The 17320-nt window shown below is 50.3% G+C and overlaps 6 protein-coding genes across 6 annotated transcripts; 3 read left to right on the top strand and 3 right to left on the bottom strand.

Annotated features, from left to right (window-relative positions):
- Positions 1-923: 923 nt before the first annotated feature.
- Positions 924-1259, bottom strand: T069G_05741 (uncharacterized protein; the record flags this gene model as incomplete). The annotated part of the gene is made up of 1 exon (XM_056172951.1): positions 924-1259. One exon carries the CDS (start codon positions 1257-1259, stop codon positions 924-926), a length of 336 nt encoding a protein of 111 aa, XP_056029809.1.
- Positions 1260-2950: 1691 nt separating this feature from the next.
- On the top strand, positions 2951-3688 carry T069G_05740 (MORN repeat domain-containing protein; the record flags this gene model as incomplete). The annotated part of the gene is made up of 1 exon (XM_056172950.1): positions 2951-3688. One exon carries the CDS (start codon positions 2951-2953, stop codon positions 3686-3688), a length of 738 nt encoding a protein of 245 aa, XP_056029808.1.
- A 4037-nt stretch (positions 3689-7725) lies between these two features.
- Positions 7726-10055, top strand: T069G_05739 (WD domain, g-beta repeat domain-containing protein; the record flags this gene model as incomplete). The annotated part of the gene is made up of 3 exons (XM_056172949.1): positions 7726-8292; positions 8373-8627; positions 8715-10055. 3 exons carry the CDS (start codon positions 7726-7728, stop codon positions 10053-10055), a joined length of 2163 nt encoding a protein of 720 aa, XP_056029807.1.
- Positions 10056-10768: 713 nt separating this feature from the next.
- Positions 10769-11221, bottom strand: T069G_05738 (uncharacterized protein; the record flags this gene model as incomplete). The annotated part of the gene is made up of 1 exon (XM_056172948.1): positions 10769-11221. One exon carries the CDS (start codon positions 11219-11221, stop codon positions 10769-10771), a length of 453 nt encoding a protein of 150 aa, XP_056029806.1.
- A 3024-nt stretch (positions 11222-14245) lies between these two features.
- Positions 14246-15421, top strand: T069G_05737 (mitochondrial carrier protein domain-containing protein; the record flags this gene model as incomplete). Its single annotated transcript, XM_056172947.1, has 4 exons — positions 14246-14297; positions 14385-14432; positions 14495-15203; positions 15268-15421. 4 exons carry the CDS (start codon positions 14246-14248, stop codon positions 15419-15421), a joined length of 963 nt encoding a protein of 320 aa, XP_056029805.1.
- Positions 15422-15789: 368 nt separating this feature from the next.
- Positions 15790-16933, bottom strand: T069G_05736 (cofilin/tropomyosin-type actin-binding protein domain-containing protein; the record flags this gene model as incomplete). The annotated part of the gene is made up of 3 exons (XM_056172946.1): positions 15790-16185; positions 16253-16833; positions 16915-16933. 3 exons carry the CDS (start codon positions 16931-16933, stop codon positions 15790-15792), a joined length of 996 nt encoding a protein of 331 aa, XP_056029804.1.
- Between the last annotated feature and the right edge of the window lie 387 nt (positions 16934-17320).

Below are 17320 nucleotides of genomic sequence, written 5' to 3'. Positions count from 1 at the left end.
GACCCATAGGTATTCGGGACCCGTACCAGATTAATGTACGGGACCCCGTAGACCTGTACAGGAAGAACGTACCACCCTATTAGAGGTACTACCTACTAAGGTATGTATATACATATTGTCGGGGAACCACCTTCCATGCGGGAGAATGGGACCTAAATGATGCACACACCTCAACCAATTCCGTGTCCGAATTCCTGTTGCGTGAGATCCTCCAGTTTTCTTACCTATCTGTGAGTATTGCACTGGCCAGCCTCGGTTGTGCAGTTTGGATCCCGACCATGGAGACGGTAAAGATGAGGGAAGGATTTGCAAGTCCCCAGCCCCCAAACTCTTGGCGTACCATCTAAGCTTGGCTGCATGTAGCTTTTGCAATCAATCTTGGAAACTTCATGAAGCACCATGTGTTGTAAGTAGCACTAAGGACAGCAATGAACAACAAGAAGATTTGACACCAGACGTACTTGCGCTGCGTCTTCTGAAGTTTTTGGGAACGGGGGCAGAGTTGAATACCAATACAAATCATGAATAGGAAGAAATACTATTGAATGTGGCGATCATTGAAAAGGCGGGCGAACAGCTCATTGATGTATTATTAAAGTTTGATGCGAAGAAGCCATCCAAAGGCTCCGATAGCAATTTTTCATGATTTCAAACTAGACGATTATTACTGTACTGCGAATAAGTACATACAATAAAAGAAATGTGTAATAGTGATAATTGGGTGTTATTTAAGATCTATGCAATAGATGGAACGGCCGTCGCTGCAACGGTAAAGACCAGAGCCGCAGAAGTGGCTGTTAATGACACTAGAAGAGTATCGTTTCCTTCTTGGATTTTGACTCCCATTTCCGTATCATTGGCTCTTAGGTTAAACTCTCAGCAAGTCCATCTTATCTCATATATTAACAAGGGCAAAGGCGGTCTCACTTTTGTTCTTCTTTCGACTTCTTGTCCCTGGCCTGCCTATCATAGATTCGCCCGACCGCGGCCGCCACAACCAGCAACACTATCACAGTCACGAAGATGGACGACAAAAGTCGAACAAATAGGGTCCTTCTTGTTTTCGCTTTGTTGATGGCGTCCTCATCTTTGCTTAATCCATCTTCCTGGTATTTGGGAGGCTCTCTCTCGTCGCCATAGGCAGGGAGCTGAGTTCGTGGACTGACAGGCGGACTCTCTGTGGTGGTGGAATCGCTGGCTGCAAATACGTCCGCGGAGAGAGCAGGAAAGCGAGTCGGCGTGTCTTCTTTGGTCTCCATAATGGACTGTAGAAGAATTACGGTGGCTTCATCGTGGTGGGTTATTTTGGAGAGAAAGGACCGTTTCGTCGGGCGTGAGATGCTTAATATTACTACGAGTACTGCGACTACTATTTTTGCATGGTGTTCGGAGAGACATCAATCAGCTGAGCAAATTTATGTCTGAGGCTAAATGATCTTCATACCAGAGAACTGGCGGTCACTAGTCAACGTGAAGTCTGTCTCATGTTGGAATGAGAGCAGGCGTTGAGGGCCTAACAACTCAAAATGTTGTTGGACCATATGTTCGGGTAGACAGGAATGTAAATCCTAGGCATCAGAGGGAGAGCTTCCCCAGGTTGTCTCCAATACCTTTATTCTTGTAACTGAAAGAGTGCAACTTCATCTAAAGTCGATCAGATTCGGTTGCCACTATTTGGTAAATTACAAAACGTGGGAGCGGTAGTGTATTAGTATTATTGCTTGTTATTTTTCGAGTGGTATTTCTGCAGGATATCATATAAGCTATTCTGAGACAGTACAAGAGCGGTAGAACGGCCGAGACATCCACATTCCCCGTTTTAAGGATCCAGGGGACTTGATGTTGCCACTTTATAATAGGTAGCAACCACTTCATTCTCGAAGGGTCAGATCTACCGAAATAAACAGACTCTTTTGAGGTCTGAGAAAAGAAATTGATGATTAGTCGCTACACGCGGACATGTCTATTGTTTTGCCTGAAGGGTAGCCTTGAAGAGTTCCTGCAAGGCCGTGTGGCATCATTTAACGTCGCCACGTGGACCGATGACAATAAAAGGGAGACTTTAACGTTAATTCAGCGACATAATATTTGCCAGCCCCGCGCGGGGTGTAATACAATGTGTTGTAAATTCGGGGGGCGAACACCTGTGACAAGAATCGAACATGACCAATAGGTGTTGAGATAGAAAGTGACCTAAAAGAAGTTGCAGTGAGTGTCGGAGCTGAAAACACAGATATTTGTATGACAGATTACGCCATTTCAGTTCAATGCCTCTGTGAGTGGAAGGATGACAGCCATGGAGACCATCGTCGTCGGACTCTTCCAAAAGGGAAGACTTTCTCTATGCCTCCTCATACTGTCAGTGACTCGAAATAGTAGACAACTTCAGCCTCATCTTTTCACATCTGCCTGCCAGCCACCGATCCGCCTCATATTATACCCCTCAGAGGACACCTTGTCCTCCTGCCTCAAACGTAAACGGTGTGTTATTCCACCGCCATCGGTTAACCGCTCTGCTGCAAGGATCATGTCATGCAGTAGTTAGAACTGCATTACTGCTCCCCTGATTGGAAGCTTGGCCCAACTGGTGCTGCCACAGTGTAAATTCCCAATATTCAGCGATTCCTTTCACGACGAGGAAATTGACATTAATTGGATTCGATTGGGAGCCTTGCCGCCTGCCGTTATGTATAAGTGTACCGAGTGGATGAAGTGCATGTATCTCCAGGCAGCCATATGCGCATGATAAAGGATTGTCTGAAATAGGAAATGACGAAACCAGCTTCTTTTACTAGATAACATTCCCTTTGTCGGAATCATTTTCTCTTGTTACAAACTGATGTTCAGTTGTAAACTCCAAACGAAACCTCCATCTATGTAACCTTCGAGTAAGCGCTTCGAAAGGCATCCGATCTTATAGAGTCATATGATTCTCCCGAAACCATCCCCCATGGCTCGGACACTCGTGGAGATCTCCGACACAATATTCGTGGGAGGAAAACAGGGAAAATACACGGGCTCGGCCGTCAAGACTTCGACGACTTCCAAACATCCTCCCGTATACGTCCCTCATGGCAAAGGAGTGATGAGATACAAGGACGGCACCATGTATGAAGGCGAGTGGGATAATGGGATATATTCGGGGCACGGGAAATATACCACCAAGACGGCCGAATATGCCGGCATGTGGTCCAAAGGCGTCAAGGCCGGCCACGGAAAACTGAGGACGAGCGACGGCCGTATTTATGACGGCTGGTTCGAGGCTGGCCAAAAGTCTGGAGCTGGTACCCAAAAGAATAGCAAAACTGGCTCCAGTTACTCTGGTCAATGGAAGAATAATCTGCCATTTGGGAAAGGTGTCTGGCGTTGGGCAAACGGAGACTGGATGGAGGGAACCTGGAACAGCAGTCAAGCTAGCGGAAAGGGAACGACGTTTCGTCACTTTGGTAACGGGTCAATTTATGAAGGAGAGACGCAGAATGGGAAGTTTACAGGTAGAGGGAATATTATTTACAAGAATGGGGGAGTGTATCGTGGGCTGTGCTTCAATGGTATGAGACATGGCGCTGGATCATACAAATCGAAGGACGGCGTACTTTACGAAGGGACTTGGTCTAATGATGCCGAGAAGGGTGTTTTCGTAATCACCCATGTGGCTTCTTGCGTTAAGAAGAAGCACAGGTATTGAGTTGCACTCAGTGATAACACCTGGATTATGTTTATGCTAAGATAATGAATCCTCTCTGGGAACTATGTCGTTGAGAGGGAACAAGTTGGCCGAACAAGTTGGCATTCTTTCCCTTTTATGGTAGCGTTGAGCTTTTAATAATCGATAGAGTTAGGATAGCATATAAAAAACAAAGTTGATAATGTGACGGCGTTATCTATACTCATTGTCTCATGATACCTGCCTGCAGCATTGAGACATACGCATAAACGAATTCAACATATGTATCCAACTCCATACGCAACCCGCAGACACTGGTCCGCGGCTTCGCTCTGCTTGGCCTTTCAGATTCTCTAGTAAAGCATCAGTCACTCGAGCTTGTAAAGGGATCACTCCTCGAAATCGGCCTGAGAGATACACTGTATATCCCAAATACCTCGAGCTTTGTCATTAGAATTCTAAAATAGCCGTCTATGGTGAATCTACTGACATAACTTCTGGTCTTGGTAAAGTTTGAGGTCATCAAGGTACATGTACTTCCGGCCGAAGATCCAATTCTTTCATCACGATATGGAACTCCAAGTGCTAACTCCTCCAGGATGCTGCTCGCCTTGTTATTTTACAGGTTTGGTCGTAGAGCATCTCGGTCCTTTCTGAGAAAGATGATTAGAGGTTATGTCTAGTTGTGTAAGATGGGACTCATGCAGGGAAGCTCTGCGGCGTTGATGCAATTTAGAAGGCAGTGTCTCGTATCTCCTTTCATCCACCCGAAACATTGGCTAGTCACTTCGACCGTCAACTCCAAATCTGGCCTGCTGCGTGCTACCCACACCAATCAAGGTTTATTGGAACCGCTTACTCAAGTATCTTGATTGTCTTTGCAAGGTTATCCAATATTCGAAGTTTACAACCAATTGGAGCGTGAAAAAGCTGAGAAACAGCTGATATGGTCAGATTTCCGACCCAGGGTCACATTTTCAGATTAGCCAAGGCTAAAGCGGAACCTTCAACCGAAGAGTCGAGGCCTTTACCTTTCAGACACTCATTGCTACGTCGTCGGGTTCGGGATAGTAATGGGCGAATAGAAAGCAGGGTACGGGGTCCAGTGGAGTGGTAGGACCTGGCAGATCTCAACGGGCAAGATCAAGTCGCTCAAAAAGGATCTGAGCCTCGGTATACAAAACCTCGAGATTCGACTTCCTGCCAACCAACTACGCTGATAACTACGAATGGATCGAGAAGCTGCCAAGACATGTAAGCCGTTTACGAGACTGCTGCTTACACCACGGAAATGGGCCTAGACGATAGCTGTCCGAAATACCCATCCGAGATAGCCATCCGAGATACTCCGTATTTGCATTTGAGTCACTCTGGGCACTCATCTTCCTCCTCGAGAGGGTGGGCTAAAAGATACGATGACCTGATTTTCCGGCAGATGTCACAGAAATGTGTGGGAGACGCTGGGGCCAGACCGCAAGGACTCGAAACGTGTGGCCGCACAAAGAGTCGGCTGCCCTCGCTTATGTTGGGAAATGCATCAGAGACATGCATCAGAGACATGCAGCCTAGCACGAGCTCGATTGTGGACGTTGCGACAAAAGCATGTGCGACTCTGGGGCTCATCATCAGCCGTTGGCTTTGGTGATTAAGATGGACCTTTGAAGGATGTGACCCCGTCTCGTGATAAACTGGCTTATCGTCGCCCAATATCATCGTTTAAGGCCCGTGGCAAAAGGGATAAATCGCAGCCCAGTATACGAAGTAGAGCCTGAAGTTAGCTTCTGACTCCTTAGATCAGCGGGCTCTTCGGCGACTTTTGTCGAGGCCTCCTGAGTGAGAATTGATTTGAAATCCAACCGGCGCTTCATGTCGCCATCAAGTGCTCGAGTGACAACTTCAAAGCCATGATGTCGCATTGCATGTCCTCCTCTTGATTGATCAATAGCAATGCAAAGAAATATTATGCTGCGGACCAAATGGTGTGTGACACAAGCACCTGCGGCAAAGTACCGCGTCTCAGGATTTTGACGTCGGAAAACTTGCGCTTGCTGACATGAGGATGTTGATGCCGGATAGCCAGACACATGCAATCTCAGCCCAAGCAGAGCCTCGTCATTTCACCACGCATGTATGTGTGACAGACGCACGCCCGGAATAAACATCCAAGCTCCTGAGAAAAGGGATCCAGGGGGCCAATGGGCCTTTTTTGCACTTTTGTTATCCACCGGAAAGTGACTCAGGCGCGGGCTTGAGCTGGTGCTGCCATCCGACAGATTGGCGGCGAGGGATCGAAACGCCTTCGATGGTGAGAATTGCGCCATTCCGGCGGTGCCAGTGGCCAGCCGAAGCGTGTCCCTGAGCCAAAGCAGCTAGGCGCAAGTTCGCTGCGAGAGATCGCCAATCGAAACCCCATGGGCAGAAATGCTGCGAGGGGTCCATTTAATTAGATTAACCAGTCCAGGGCAGTTGATGATGTCGAGAGGCCAGTTGAGTTGGCGTTGGCTCTGCATGTTTAGGGAGGTGACCAAGGTTCCATGCAGTTGACTTTCGGCCTCTTGCGTCGATGCTACCTGCTTGGGGAAGCTAGATGCGGCATAATCGCAGCGCCAGGCACAATTGTGAGCTGAAAGGGTGCCAAGATGTCTCCTTTGATGCTAGGCTGTGTCGGTATCCCAATGAGGGCAGTGGTGTTGCGTTGCTCGGAATTGTGATGGTGTTGCTCGTGTTGCTTTCCAAGACACGACTCCATATTACTAGCAACAAACCATCAGCTGAGGTCAGAGCCCGGCTCAAGCCACCCTCGATCCTCAAGCGATCACAAGCAGCGATAGTACGATAGTAAAATAGCAATAGTTCTTCATTGCGGCACTCGCCGCTGTCGGACCCAGGCAAAAAGGCTTGTCGGCGGCTCTCGGGGGCCTCTGATGCGATCGTCGCGGCTCCTGGAATGGCAATCTCGGGAGTCGGCGCCGCGGTGTTGTGCTCCGTGGCATCGATGGCGAGATCTACCGGGTCCGGGGCCTGTTGCTTTCGATACGGCAGCCAACGTCGCAATTTCTTGCACCGCGGCGGTGGCAACGCCGGCTTATGTCAGGCACGTGGACTGCGAGCAGAGGCAAAAAAAGAGTCAAAGCAAAGACTAGAACAAGAGAAAAACTGGGAATTTTGTTATGGTTTTTCACTGCTGGGGCGATGGAGTCTTTATGACTAAAGGGATCCTCCGCCATCCATCCCACCATCGGGTCGTCGGGGCGGGGCATCCAAGGCCAGTCACAGGGTCTCAGCACCTCCACCACAGCAGCTGGCAGCGGCTCTAGGCCTCTCTCGGCCGCTGGATGTCCCTCCACAGGCGGCTACCATAGGGCATTAGCTACAGGCTCCGTCCGTTAAGCTTTAGCGAAGCCACGCACGCTGTGTGATAACGCCATTTTGGCTCCATCGCACCCAAGAAGCTACTGGACACCTACTGCCCGTTTCAGTTTTTTTCCTCCCCTGCGACTCTGCAATCTTGGGGGTGCGACCCAATATCGATCTCGCCGCCTCTGTCAATCACAATCCCCGGCCTGGATCCTCTTCCTCCGCCATCCTGCAGCGTGTGTTGTGTCGTGTGAGCCAAGACAGAAAGCAACAAGACAAACTGACTGGCCAGCTGCGAACCTGCTGGAACTGCAGCCCTGCCTCCGACTTGGACGCTGCACTGCCGAATCAGCGGACAGCCAACCGTCAGAATTCCTCCATCAAATTCCATCATCCAAATTCCATCATCCTCACCACCGCGAGCGCCACCTGCCAGAACTGCCATTCGCCATCCCTCAAACCGCAGAATCCCGTCGTGTTCGTATCCTCGCACGCAACGGCTCACGGACCTCGTCCTGCCACTGCTCTTTTGTTAGACGGACGGAGCAACGGGCACTCGCAGCTTGTAGGGTGGTGTCTCAAAATACCAAGGCCGGAGCACGCAATCGCTGGCCTTCTCGCTTGACAGCGCATGAGTCGCCGCAATCCCAATTAACCTTTGCTACGTCGTGCGATAAGCCTTCTCACCGCATATTATCCCCATGGAGTCCCTGTCGACTTCGCCCGGCCGCGAGCCGACTTCTCTCTCTTCCCTGTCTCGAGCCCACTATGACCACTCTTCGACGGCCGATGCAGTTGTCACTGCCTCTCTAACATCGACTGCGACATCACCTTCGCCTTCACCTTCGCTATCCACCTCCACTGTCAACACTCTACCCTCGACGTCTGTCTCCGTCTCCGTTCCTGCTCTTGACCCTGCTTCTGTCGCTACCTCCAATCCCGTTTCTGCCCATCAGTCCTTGTCGCAGCAGCCGCCATCGAGAGACAACTGCGAGCGACGCCGCGAGGGTGAGGAAGAAGTCCCCTCCAAGGGTCTCGTCAAGATGCCCTTCGACCTCGTTGGCAAGACTTTAAGTCCCTTTCTCAAGGAGCACATCCCCGACCAGTATGCTCCCGTTGGCAAGAATCTCAAGAGAGACGACCAGACCGGCACTGGCAATGCCTTGGTCAATATTAAGGATCCCAATACCAAGTACTGCTATCGCCATCGCCCCGATTCAAAGTGTCGTCGAGCCGCAGATGAGACCAAGATGGGAACCATTCAACGGGTATGTCTAAACCAAGCTATGCCTGCCCGCCTTGTCTGACATGTCACTTTGCTAACAATGCTTTCCTTTTCGCTTTATAGGAGCTCAACAGCCTCTCATCCGCCGATCAGGAAGCAATTACCCACGTCTGGTCTTTGTTCTCTGCCGCCCCAGCCAAACATCGCGAACTGATGCTGCAGGGCATCATCACCCAATGCTGCTTCCCTCAGCTCTCGACCGTCTCCCGCGAAGTCCAAGAACAACTCAAGATCGATTTCATCGCCACCTTGCCCGTAGAATTATCGTACAAGATCTTGTGTTATTTAGATACCGTGTCGTTGTGTAAAGCTGCGCAGGTCAGCCGGCGCTGGAGGGACCTGGCCGACGATGACGTCGTTTGGCACCGAATGTGCGAACAGCACATTGACCGAAAATGCACAAAGTGTGGCTGGGGTCTGCCGCTATTAGAGCGGAAAAAGCTCATGGCATGGAGCCGGCATCAACAGACGGCGCACCCAAATCCATCCAATCGCGCCGCCGAAACTTCTGCTGAGCCCGCCTCAGCTCCCGCCCAAGGTTCCAACAAAAGGGCCATGGTGGTCCGCGACGACAGCGGGGCCAAGAGATCACGGGTCAACAAATCGGGCAACGGTCGGGCGCAACTCGACGAGGAGCGAAAGTTTCGACCATGGAAGGATGTGTATAGGGATCGTTACAAGGTTGGATATAACTGGAAGACAGGACGCTGTTCCATCAAGACATTCAAGGGCCATGAGAACGGGATCACCTGCCTGCAATTCGACCACAACATCTTGGCGACCGGATCCTACGACACAACCATCAAGATTTGGAATGTCGAGACGGGAGAATGCATCCGCACGCTGCGTGGACACACCTCGACGATTAGGACCCTGCAGTTCGACGACGCCAAGCTAATCAGCGGAAGCTTCGACAAGACGATCAAGATCTGGAACTGGCACACGGGCGAATGCATCAGTACACTCCAGGGCCACACAGACGGTGTGCTCTCCATCCACTTCGATGGGTGCAAGCTCGTTTCGGGATCTATCGACAAGACGGTCAAGATCTTCAGCTTCGATACCAAGCAAACCTGGACGCTACGGGGCCATTCCGACTGGGTCAACCATGTGCGCCTCGACTCCGCATCTCGCACCGTCTTCTCAGCCTCCGACGACCTCTCTGTCAAGCTGTGGGACCTAGATTCGAAGCAATGTATAAAGACTTTCTTGGGCCATGTCGGACAAGTGCAGCAAATCTTGCTGATGCCGCCAGACTTTGAGCCTGACGAGGACCCCAACGCTGACAAGACCGATGCTGCATCAGCGAGCAGCGGACGGGGCGATTCCCCAACACCTCTTCCAGACCAGACATCCGACCAGCGTGCTGCGTTTGGCTCCGGCTTCGTGTCGGATCCTTCCAGGCCTTTGCCTCCTCGCTACATGCTTACCGGTGGCCTCGATAACACGGTCCGACTGTGGGACATTGCCACGGGCAAATGCATCCGCAGCATGTTTGGTCACGTCGAGGGCATCTGGGGCTTGGTGGGCGACACTCTCCGTGTCGTCACCGGTGCCAATGATTCTATGACCAAGGTCTGGGAGCCTCGTTCCGGCAAGTGTGAGCGCAGCTTCACTGGCCACGCTGGCCCAGTGACTTGCGTCGGGCTGAGCGATAGCCGCATGGCAAGTGGCAGCGAGGATGGAGAAGTTCGCCTGTACAGCTTCGAAGGCACCAGCTTGGAGGAAAGGGGAACGCCGTCTTAGGCGATGCCAAACCCAGTTCGGCAACGCCATCACACCACCAATCACCATCACGCTACCCTCATTGGTTGTTATATACCGAGTGAGTGTTAGTAGCACAAATCACGACTTTTTGGCATCAAGTTCTTCTTTTGTGTCGAACTGATATTGTCTTTTCAACTTTCTTCTTTTCTTCTCCATTTTCAGGATTTAGACGGACGGCTTTTGGGTTATGGAAACTGGAATGTGCTGGTAGCGCATAAACGGCATGTTTATTTCTTCTCATCACAAAACACAAATCATAGAGCGATTTCTTTTTCATATTGGCCGATATGGTAGCAACGCAACGGGAAATGGATACCCTCGGAGGGCAATTGGGAAACGGCGTTTTGGACTCAACGGGAATGCTGCGACTAAATGTCTTGCAGCTTGGAGTACACACGGAGTAATGGAGCTTTCGGACTTTGTGAACGCTATTGTGTTGGGCGCTTTTTTTCTCGAGTACATAGCCCAGATTGACACTCTGTTCATTCGATCGTGGTTCGTCCGACAAAATACACATGGTTTACTCGCATGCATAGTTATACTCAAAGCAATTGTGAATGTCTCGAGTCAAAGCTATAAATAATATCCCTTGTGAATGTCCTCTTCTAAACACACCTTGTTTCTTTCGTCTTTTATCCAAAATCTCTTCTGGGCCTGATATAGTAGTGACCGCCTCTACCTCTTGTCGCCTATTAAGGGTTGCAAATTTGCGAATAGCAAACTAGAATATTTTTCCAGCTGCAAGAAGCACTAACACCAAAACAATCTTTGATGCTATTATCACCATTATAACAAGTTCCCTGCACATTTCCATCGCCACCAGCAATGTAAAATAGCCAGGTGCCGTCGCCTTGCTTGTAAAAATCCATGTTTCCCACGCCGCACATGCCCGAGAGCTGAAAATACGTCGAGCCCGTGGTGGAGAGGCCGTCGACGGGGGTGTCGCCCGCCCTGAGGAAGCCGGCGCGGTCGCCCCAGAGCATGCAGTCGCAGTTGTAGTAGTTGGATGGGCAGGCGACGACGTCGCTCTCGATTTCGCCGCCTTCGCCGGGGGAGATGGAGCAGGGGCCTGTGAGGACGTGGAAGTCTGCGGTGGAGAGGGGGAGGAGGGTTGTGAGTGCTGTGAGGATGGTTGAGAGCTTCATGGTTGTGGGAGGTGAGGTTTGAGTGTTGGGATATAGTTTTTTGGTGTTTTGTTTTTGGTCTGTTTGCTTGATGAGATGTTATTTTGATAGTGAGAGAGGGCGTCTTTATTTATATTCGTGGCAGACGTTCATTCGATGGTTGAAAGGAAGTGTTTACAACGCTGCGAAGACGCATATATCCCGATCCATGCAAACTCATACCATGGAGTACGCCTCATGGGAGGCACGAGCAAGGTTCTCAACACCACCTTATACTGTGAATTATCCAATCATATATAGCAATCCCAACATTTCCTTCGAAGGCTTCCCCGGAGTTGTATGTTGCAGGCTCCATCGCCATGGTGTTCGGATAAAGATTTTCTGTAAGAAGTGTCGAATCCTACGAAAACTGCTAAACTGCGACTTCACGGAATCAATTTCCTTAAACGTCAAAATGGCGGGGCTGACATACGGTGCTCAGCACTTTATATTTGTGAATCGCGTCTAGATACTCGATAGAGTAATGATATGAAGATCACTCTCCAGCTGATATGTTATAAGGGTAAAATCCTACTCGCCCTGATATATATCTTTGTTATACGGCTACACGATGCCTGCATCTAGAAGTAAACTAGGGCTGAAACTCGGACATCCCAGCGCACTTTATTATCCGATGGCATAGGATGAGGCCTAGCCCAATGGCTATAACAAGAAGCATTAAAGCTTGGAATTATGCTTTGGGAGTAGGTAGAATAGCCTATTCATGTATATGCGCGTTCCTGCAGGCTTTGACCTAGCACAACCGAACAACCCGTACAGATCACATAAACCAACAACTTAGTCAGAGCCCTCAGTCTTCATACCATACTAAGCTTAATGGTCGGTGCAGCCATATTCTATTTTATACTGATTTATATCAGCAGGAGCGCTTATATCCGAGTACTTCTCGCGTCCCTATGGGTGCCCAGCTAGGCTTAATCCCACACCACAGCTGTGACAAGGTCGCCAGGAAGGGTTACTTTGTATGTGGACCCAATCCTGTCCTCAGTGTGGCTAGTTGACTCTGTAAACAGCAGTGGCAAAACAATGTTAAGCACTCCGTATCTAGTATAATAATTATAAAATAAATAGACGTGGAATCTCCACAGCTTCGTCGTTCTCCGAGATTACGACTCGGCTGAGAGGTCGGTGTCCGTTTCCAGATCACACGCTCATCTATAAGCCCCTCTTGGATCAACGACATTAAGCCTCGCTGCTGAAGCAATAACCGAACATCTCGGCATACAGAAGTAGCCCGAATAATAACGTGCCATATAATTAAATAGCTCCATCATACACAAGATACCCATACAGAGCAGCTAGCGGAACACATGCTTATGGTGTAGCACATTACGGGAAGACACAGGCAAGGTATATACTTAGACCGTGAGCCATGTATAATGCCAATTATCATCAGATAATTATGCGTTCTTACTCTTACCATAACCAACATGTGTTAGCCTATAATTATTCTATCTAGCTTTACAGGAGCACCGTTAAAGATGCCACATACTATGCCGTCACTCTTAATAAAATATTGATGTATAAGTGAAGGAAATTGCGTGTAATTAGTTCGTAGACAACCATTCATTATGAAATACCCAACTTGAATCCTCATGTACGAAACGCTCCTATGAGTCAGTTATCTGATCTCAAGTCGCCGGCTTTGCCCCCCCAAAACGCCGCCCATCAAGCCAAATGACGTTCCCTCCCATAAGCCGAATTCCTCGTCTGGGACCCTGGGAAAACGAACCTCGGCCCAGCACGGCAAATCAGCGGGTCAACCTGTCCGGTCCCTCCCGGCTTGTCTTAGTAAGATCCGGTACGTACCATCAAGGTGCGGCTGCGCGTGGGACCCCGCATTATCACAAGCTCGGCATGTGGTCGGTACGAGGAATAACGTCACTGGCTGGCGTTTTTGACATTTGAGATCATCTGAAAGAAAAAGGGAAACACGCAGCAGATTTTAACGTACATCGTCATTATTATCATGTGCGTCTCGTAGAAAACCACAGCTGCAAATCTCAATGACGACAATTCCCCTGCTAAATGTTCAATGTTATCGTGAAATCACACCCCTGCATCAATCTTCCGGCCACACGGAGCTCCTGCTCTACAGATCGGAATGGTCACTTCGGTCAGACAAGCCGAAAATCCTCCACCTGTCCGGCTATGTAAACTTCGCCCGTCAAAACACACTTGAAGTGACTCCCCCTTCCCCAGCCAATGTGGGGACAGCCCAGCTGAGCGAGCCGCGGGCCAAAAGAAAAAAAGCCAAATACCAGTTGTTCGATTCGATTTTCGCGGGGGTGGGAGGGCCAGCACCGGCTTAGCTTGGCTTGATAGCGTCTTACACCAAAAGAGACGACGACAACCCAGCTTGCTCAGCCCGGCGGCCCGGCTGCAACAGAAATTAACATGTACTTTTACAGGAGTAAAACAGCCAAAGTATACCGAGCTGTGGCTCAGGCTTTTTGTATCCTGTGACTTGCGGTCCAATGGCCGTGGCTTATTGGTTCGCCCCTAGCTCCAACGGGCAAAGGGGGGCGTGTGTCCAAGGGAGACGAGATGGAAGCTAGACGCCGGAATCATATGTCAAAACCATGGCTTTTCTTTAATAGCGATTATCGGCTGTCTGGATGACTCTTTTACTTCCTCTCCTCTCTCTTCCTCTTTCTGAGCTTATGCTTTTAATTTCACGATCCATCCTTCCTTTCCCTCCATACTATTTATCCTGCCTCTTCCTCGTCCTCCATCTCTTGCCGGTGTGACTCTTGTATCATTCCCTGCCCGGTTTCCTCGCTTGATTGAATAGCCGTTGCTACTTCCAACCGCAAATCATTAGCTATACCTCCCTAGCTTCATATAAGCTCGGCTCTTCTAGGAACGCGCAAACATCCTCGGCAGTGACCCACGAGCCTTGTCTGGAGATTTTAAATAGGAAAGCTCATCAACGGCACCTGAAGGACGTTCAATTGCTCTGTTCAGCACAATTAAGCTTTCAAGATGCCTAGAGACGGCAGTAAACAACCGCCCTCGGCGGCGACAAACCTCATCGGTTCGTCTTGCCTTTTCTCTCATGGCCCTCAATTGGATGTCATGAGCTTCCAAATTGTATTTGGCTAACATGATTTCATTCTTGCAGCTGGTGGTGGCGCCGGTATGATGGAAGCTCTCGCATGCCACCCTCTTGGTACGTCCACTTCGTATAGGCCATTGCCGACTAAGAACAAGATGTTAACCTCCAACATATAGACACAATCAAAGTGCGAATGCAGCTCTCTCGTCGTGCACGAATGCCCGGCGCCCCCCGCCGCGGCTTCATCAAAACCGGTGTAGAGGTTGTAAAAAAGGAAACTCCTCTCGCCCTGTACAAGGGCCTCGGCGCCGTCTTGACGGGCATTGTTCCTAAAATGGCTATCCGATTCACATCATTTGAATGGTATAAGCAGCTCCTCGCCGATAAAACCACCGGCACCGTCTCAGGACGAGGAACATTTCTGGCTGGTCTCGCTGCCGGTGTGACAGAAGCCGTGGCTGTCGTGACACCCATGGAGGTCATCAAGATCCGTCTGCAGGCGCAACATCACTCAATGGCTGATCCACTGGATATTCCAAAATACAGAAACGCCGCGCATGCTCTGTACACCGTCGTCAAGGAGGAAGGCTTCGGAGCGCTATACCGTGGAGTCAGCTTAACAGCCTTAAGACAAGGCTCCAACCAAGCCGTCAACTTCACGGCATACTCTTACTTTAAGCAGTGGCTCAAGGACTACCAGCCTCAGTACACCGACGGTAACTTGCCCAGCTGGCAGACAACCATCATCGGTCTCGTGAGTGGCGCCATGGGTCCTCTCAGCAACGCCCCCATCGACACCATCAAGACTCGTCTGCAAAAGACGCCGGCTGAGTTTGGCACCACCGCTTGGACAAGGATAACCACCATCACCAGCGACATGTTCAAGTACGTTTCCTCCCTTTCATGCCCAAGATTGAGATAGGACAAGAGAGCTGACAGTTTCCCCCAGGCAAGAAGGTTTCCACGCTTTCTACAAGGGCATCACGCCCCGCATCATGCGCGTTGCACCCGGCCAGGCCGTCACCTTTACCGTCTACGAGTATCTCAAGTCCAAGCTAGAAAAGAGTAACCTGGCCTTTGTCGGTGGCAAATATGAGGAGTAAGAAAAAAACGGCAGCACTTCGATGCATTTTGTTGCGATATATACCCTTGCTTTTTTCGGCCAAAAAAACGAGAGGAAGACATGGTCTGACCTGTATTGTAGTTCTAGAGCAGAAATGCGACAGGGTCAGCCCCATCATGCTTAGGGTTTGTGAGCGATGACGGTGATGGTAGCGGCGATGGTGATACGATACGGTGGTAAACATGATTGTTTAGAGGTTTTAATGGCAGCCATGGATTGTGGCGTTGGGGTTGTGTTCAGTTTCAAAATAGTAGAGTGGATATATATCTTCTTGTATAAAAAAGTATGGACAATGTCTATTCAGGCTAGATCGTTGCGTTCGTGCTGTGTCGTAACTCGTGAGGGACTCTACCTGCCAGGGCGCTTGGGCCTGCTGAAACCTGATGAAGCCACCTTCTTGGGATGGAGATCGTTCAAGACTTCCTCCTCGGTAATCTCACTGGGGTCTTCCACCTCAAACTTCTTCTCAATGTTGATACCGGCCTCTTGCTCGGCGATGGTGAGAACAGCACGCTTCATCAGGGGGTACAGCATCCTGTTCTTGATGGCCTTGTTTCCAGCCGTCGCAGGGCAAGTATAGATGAAGAGGATTGGTGTCTGTTCTGCTCCATCATGGGTATGGGTAAACCGATAAAAGGTGAATCGTGGCTCGACAGTAGAGATACTCTTGATGAGCTCGGTGAGGGAGTTGGAGTTGGGGGTTTCGGGTGCCAGCTCTACTCTTTCGGTAGCCGCGTTAATTTTCTGTGTGGCATGGTGATTAGTATACGAATTCGGCTGCTAAATCAGATGAGCCGTGAGCCAAACTCACCAGTGTCGCCGCGGCCTTTTGCCCCTCGGCAACCTCCTTCATTGCCGCAATGGCATCCTCGTTGACCGGCATGTTCAAGCTCTGGGCGAGATGGATTTCTCGGATGGCAGTGCCCGATCCAGCTTCCTGCTCTGCCCTCTTGATCTCGCCCAGCGACTTCTCCTCTTCGGTCAGGGGCGCTGCCAGGGCATTGTGCGCATCGTGGGCCTTGAATCCGTCCGCTGTCAATTCCTTGGCCATGGTCATGAAGGGCGTCTCGCGGAAGTGCTCTGTGCCCAGCTCTCGCACCAGCGTCAGCCGTGTCGAGGCGAACAGCATCTTCTGGCGGACTTTGGCGGCATCTGGAACGTATGTCACGGCAACAAACTTGGGCGTGTCGTCGTAGCGGCGGAGGATGGCATAGAGGGCGACGTCTGGCTTGACGAACGGCTCCAGCACAGACAGGTTCTGTCCAAAGTCGGAGGATTTGCCCGCGATCGTCTCAACGGGAACCAGGGATTCGCCCTGGATCGTTACAAGCAGGGCAAAGTCGGAGGGCGTCGCGAGCAGCGAGCTGAACGCCTTCTGGAGCTCCTCGGAGGCTGTTGTCGAGATTCTGCGGTCAGCTCACCGCATCTAGGGGGCCAATTGATTTGATCCGGGCATGATGGCGGCATCCGTACCTGAGATTCCAGACTGCATCTTGTCTCGATATCTTGCACAGCGTGCAGTCTGCTGTTAATTCAATGTTGAGGCCGGTCCGATGCCGTGATTCTCAGATGAAGACTCCAAGTTTCGGGGCTCTCGTCAAGGCCCGACGACGCATGTAAGTCCAAGCCTCTCCTGTTGCCCCGCCATTGTTGCGACAACCAGCAGCCCCTCCACAACGTGGCAATACGCCCCCACCAACAGCGGCGTTGGAGAATACGCCCGCGGATTCATTAGTAGTTACCCTGCATTACGACTACCTATATTAAGGAATACTGCGGGTGGCCCAATTGTGGTAATCCGCTCGTTACAGTATAATGTATAACTCATATCCAATCATTCTTGGATATTTCCGTCATTCGCAGCAGTTGACAAACTGGG

The sequence above is a fragment of the Trichoderma breve genome, chromosome 3 (genome assembly GCF_028502605.1).
Source record: "Trichoderma breve strain T069 chromosome 3, whole genome shotgun sequence".
NCBI classification, from domain to species: Eukaryota; Fungi; Ascomycota; class Sordariomycetes; order Hypocreales; family Hypocreaceae; genus Trichoderma; species Trichoderma breve.
The sequence above is the reverse complement of the archived record's forward strand: the minus strand, read 5'-3'. Positions and strand labels throughout refer to the sequence as shown.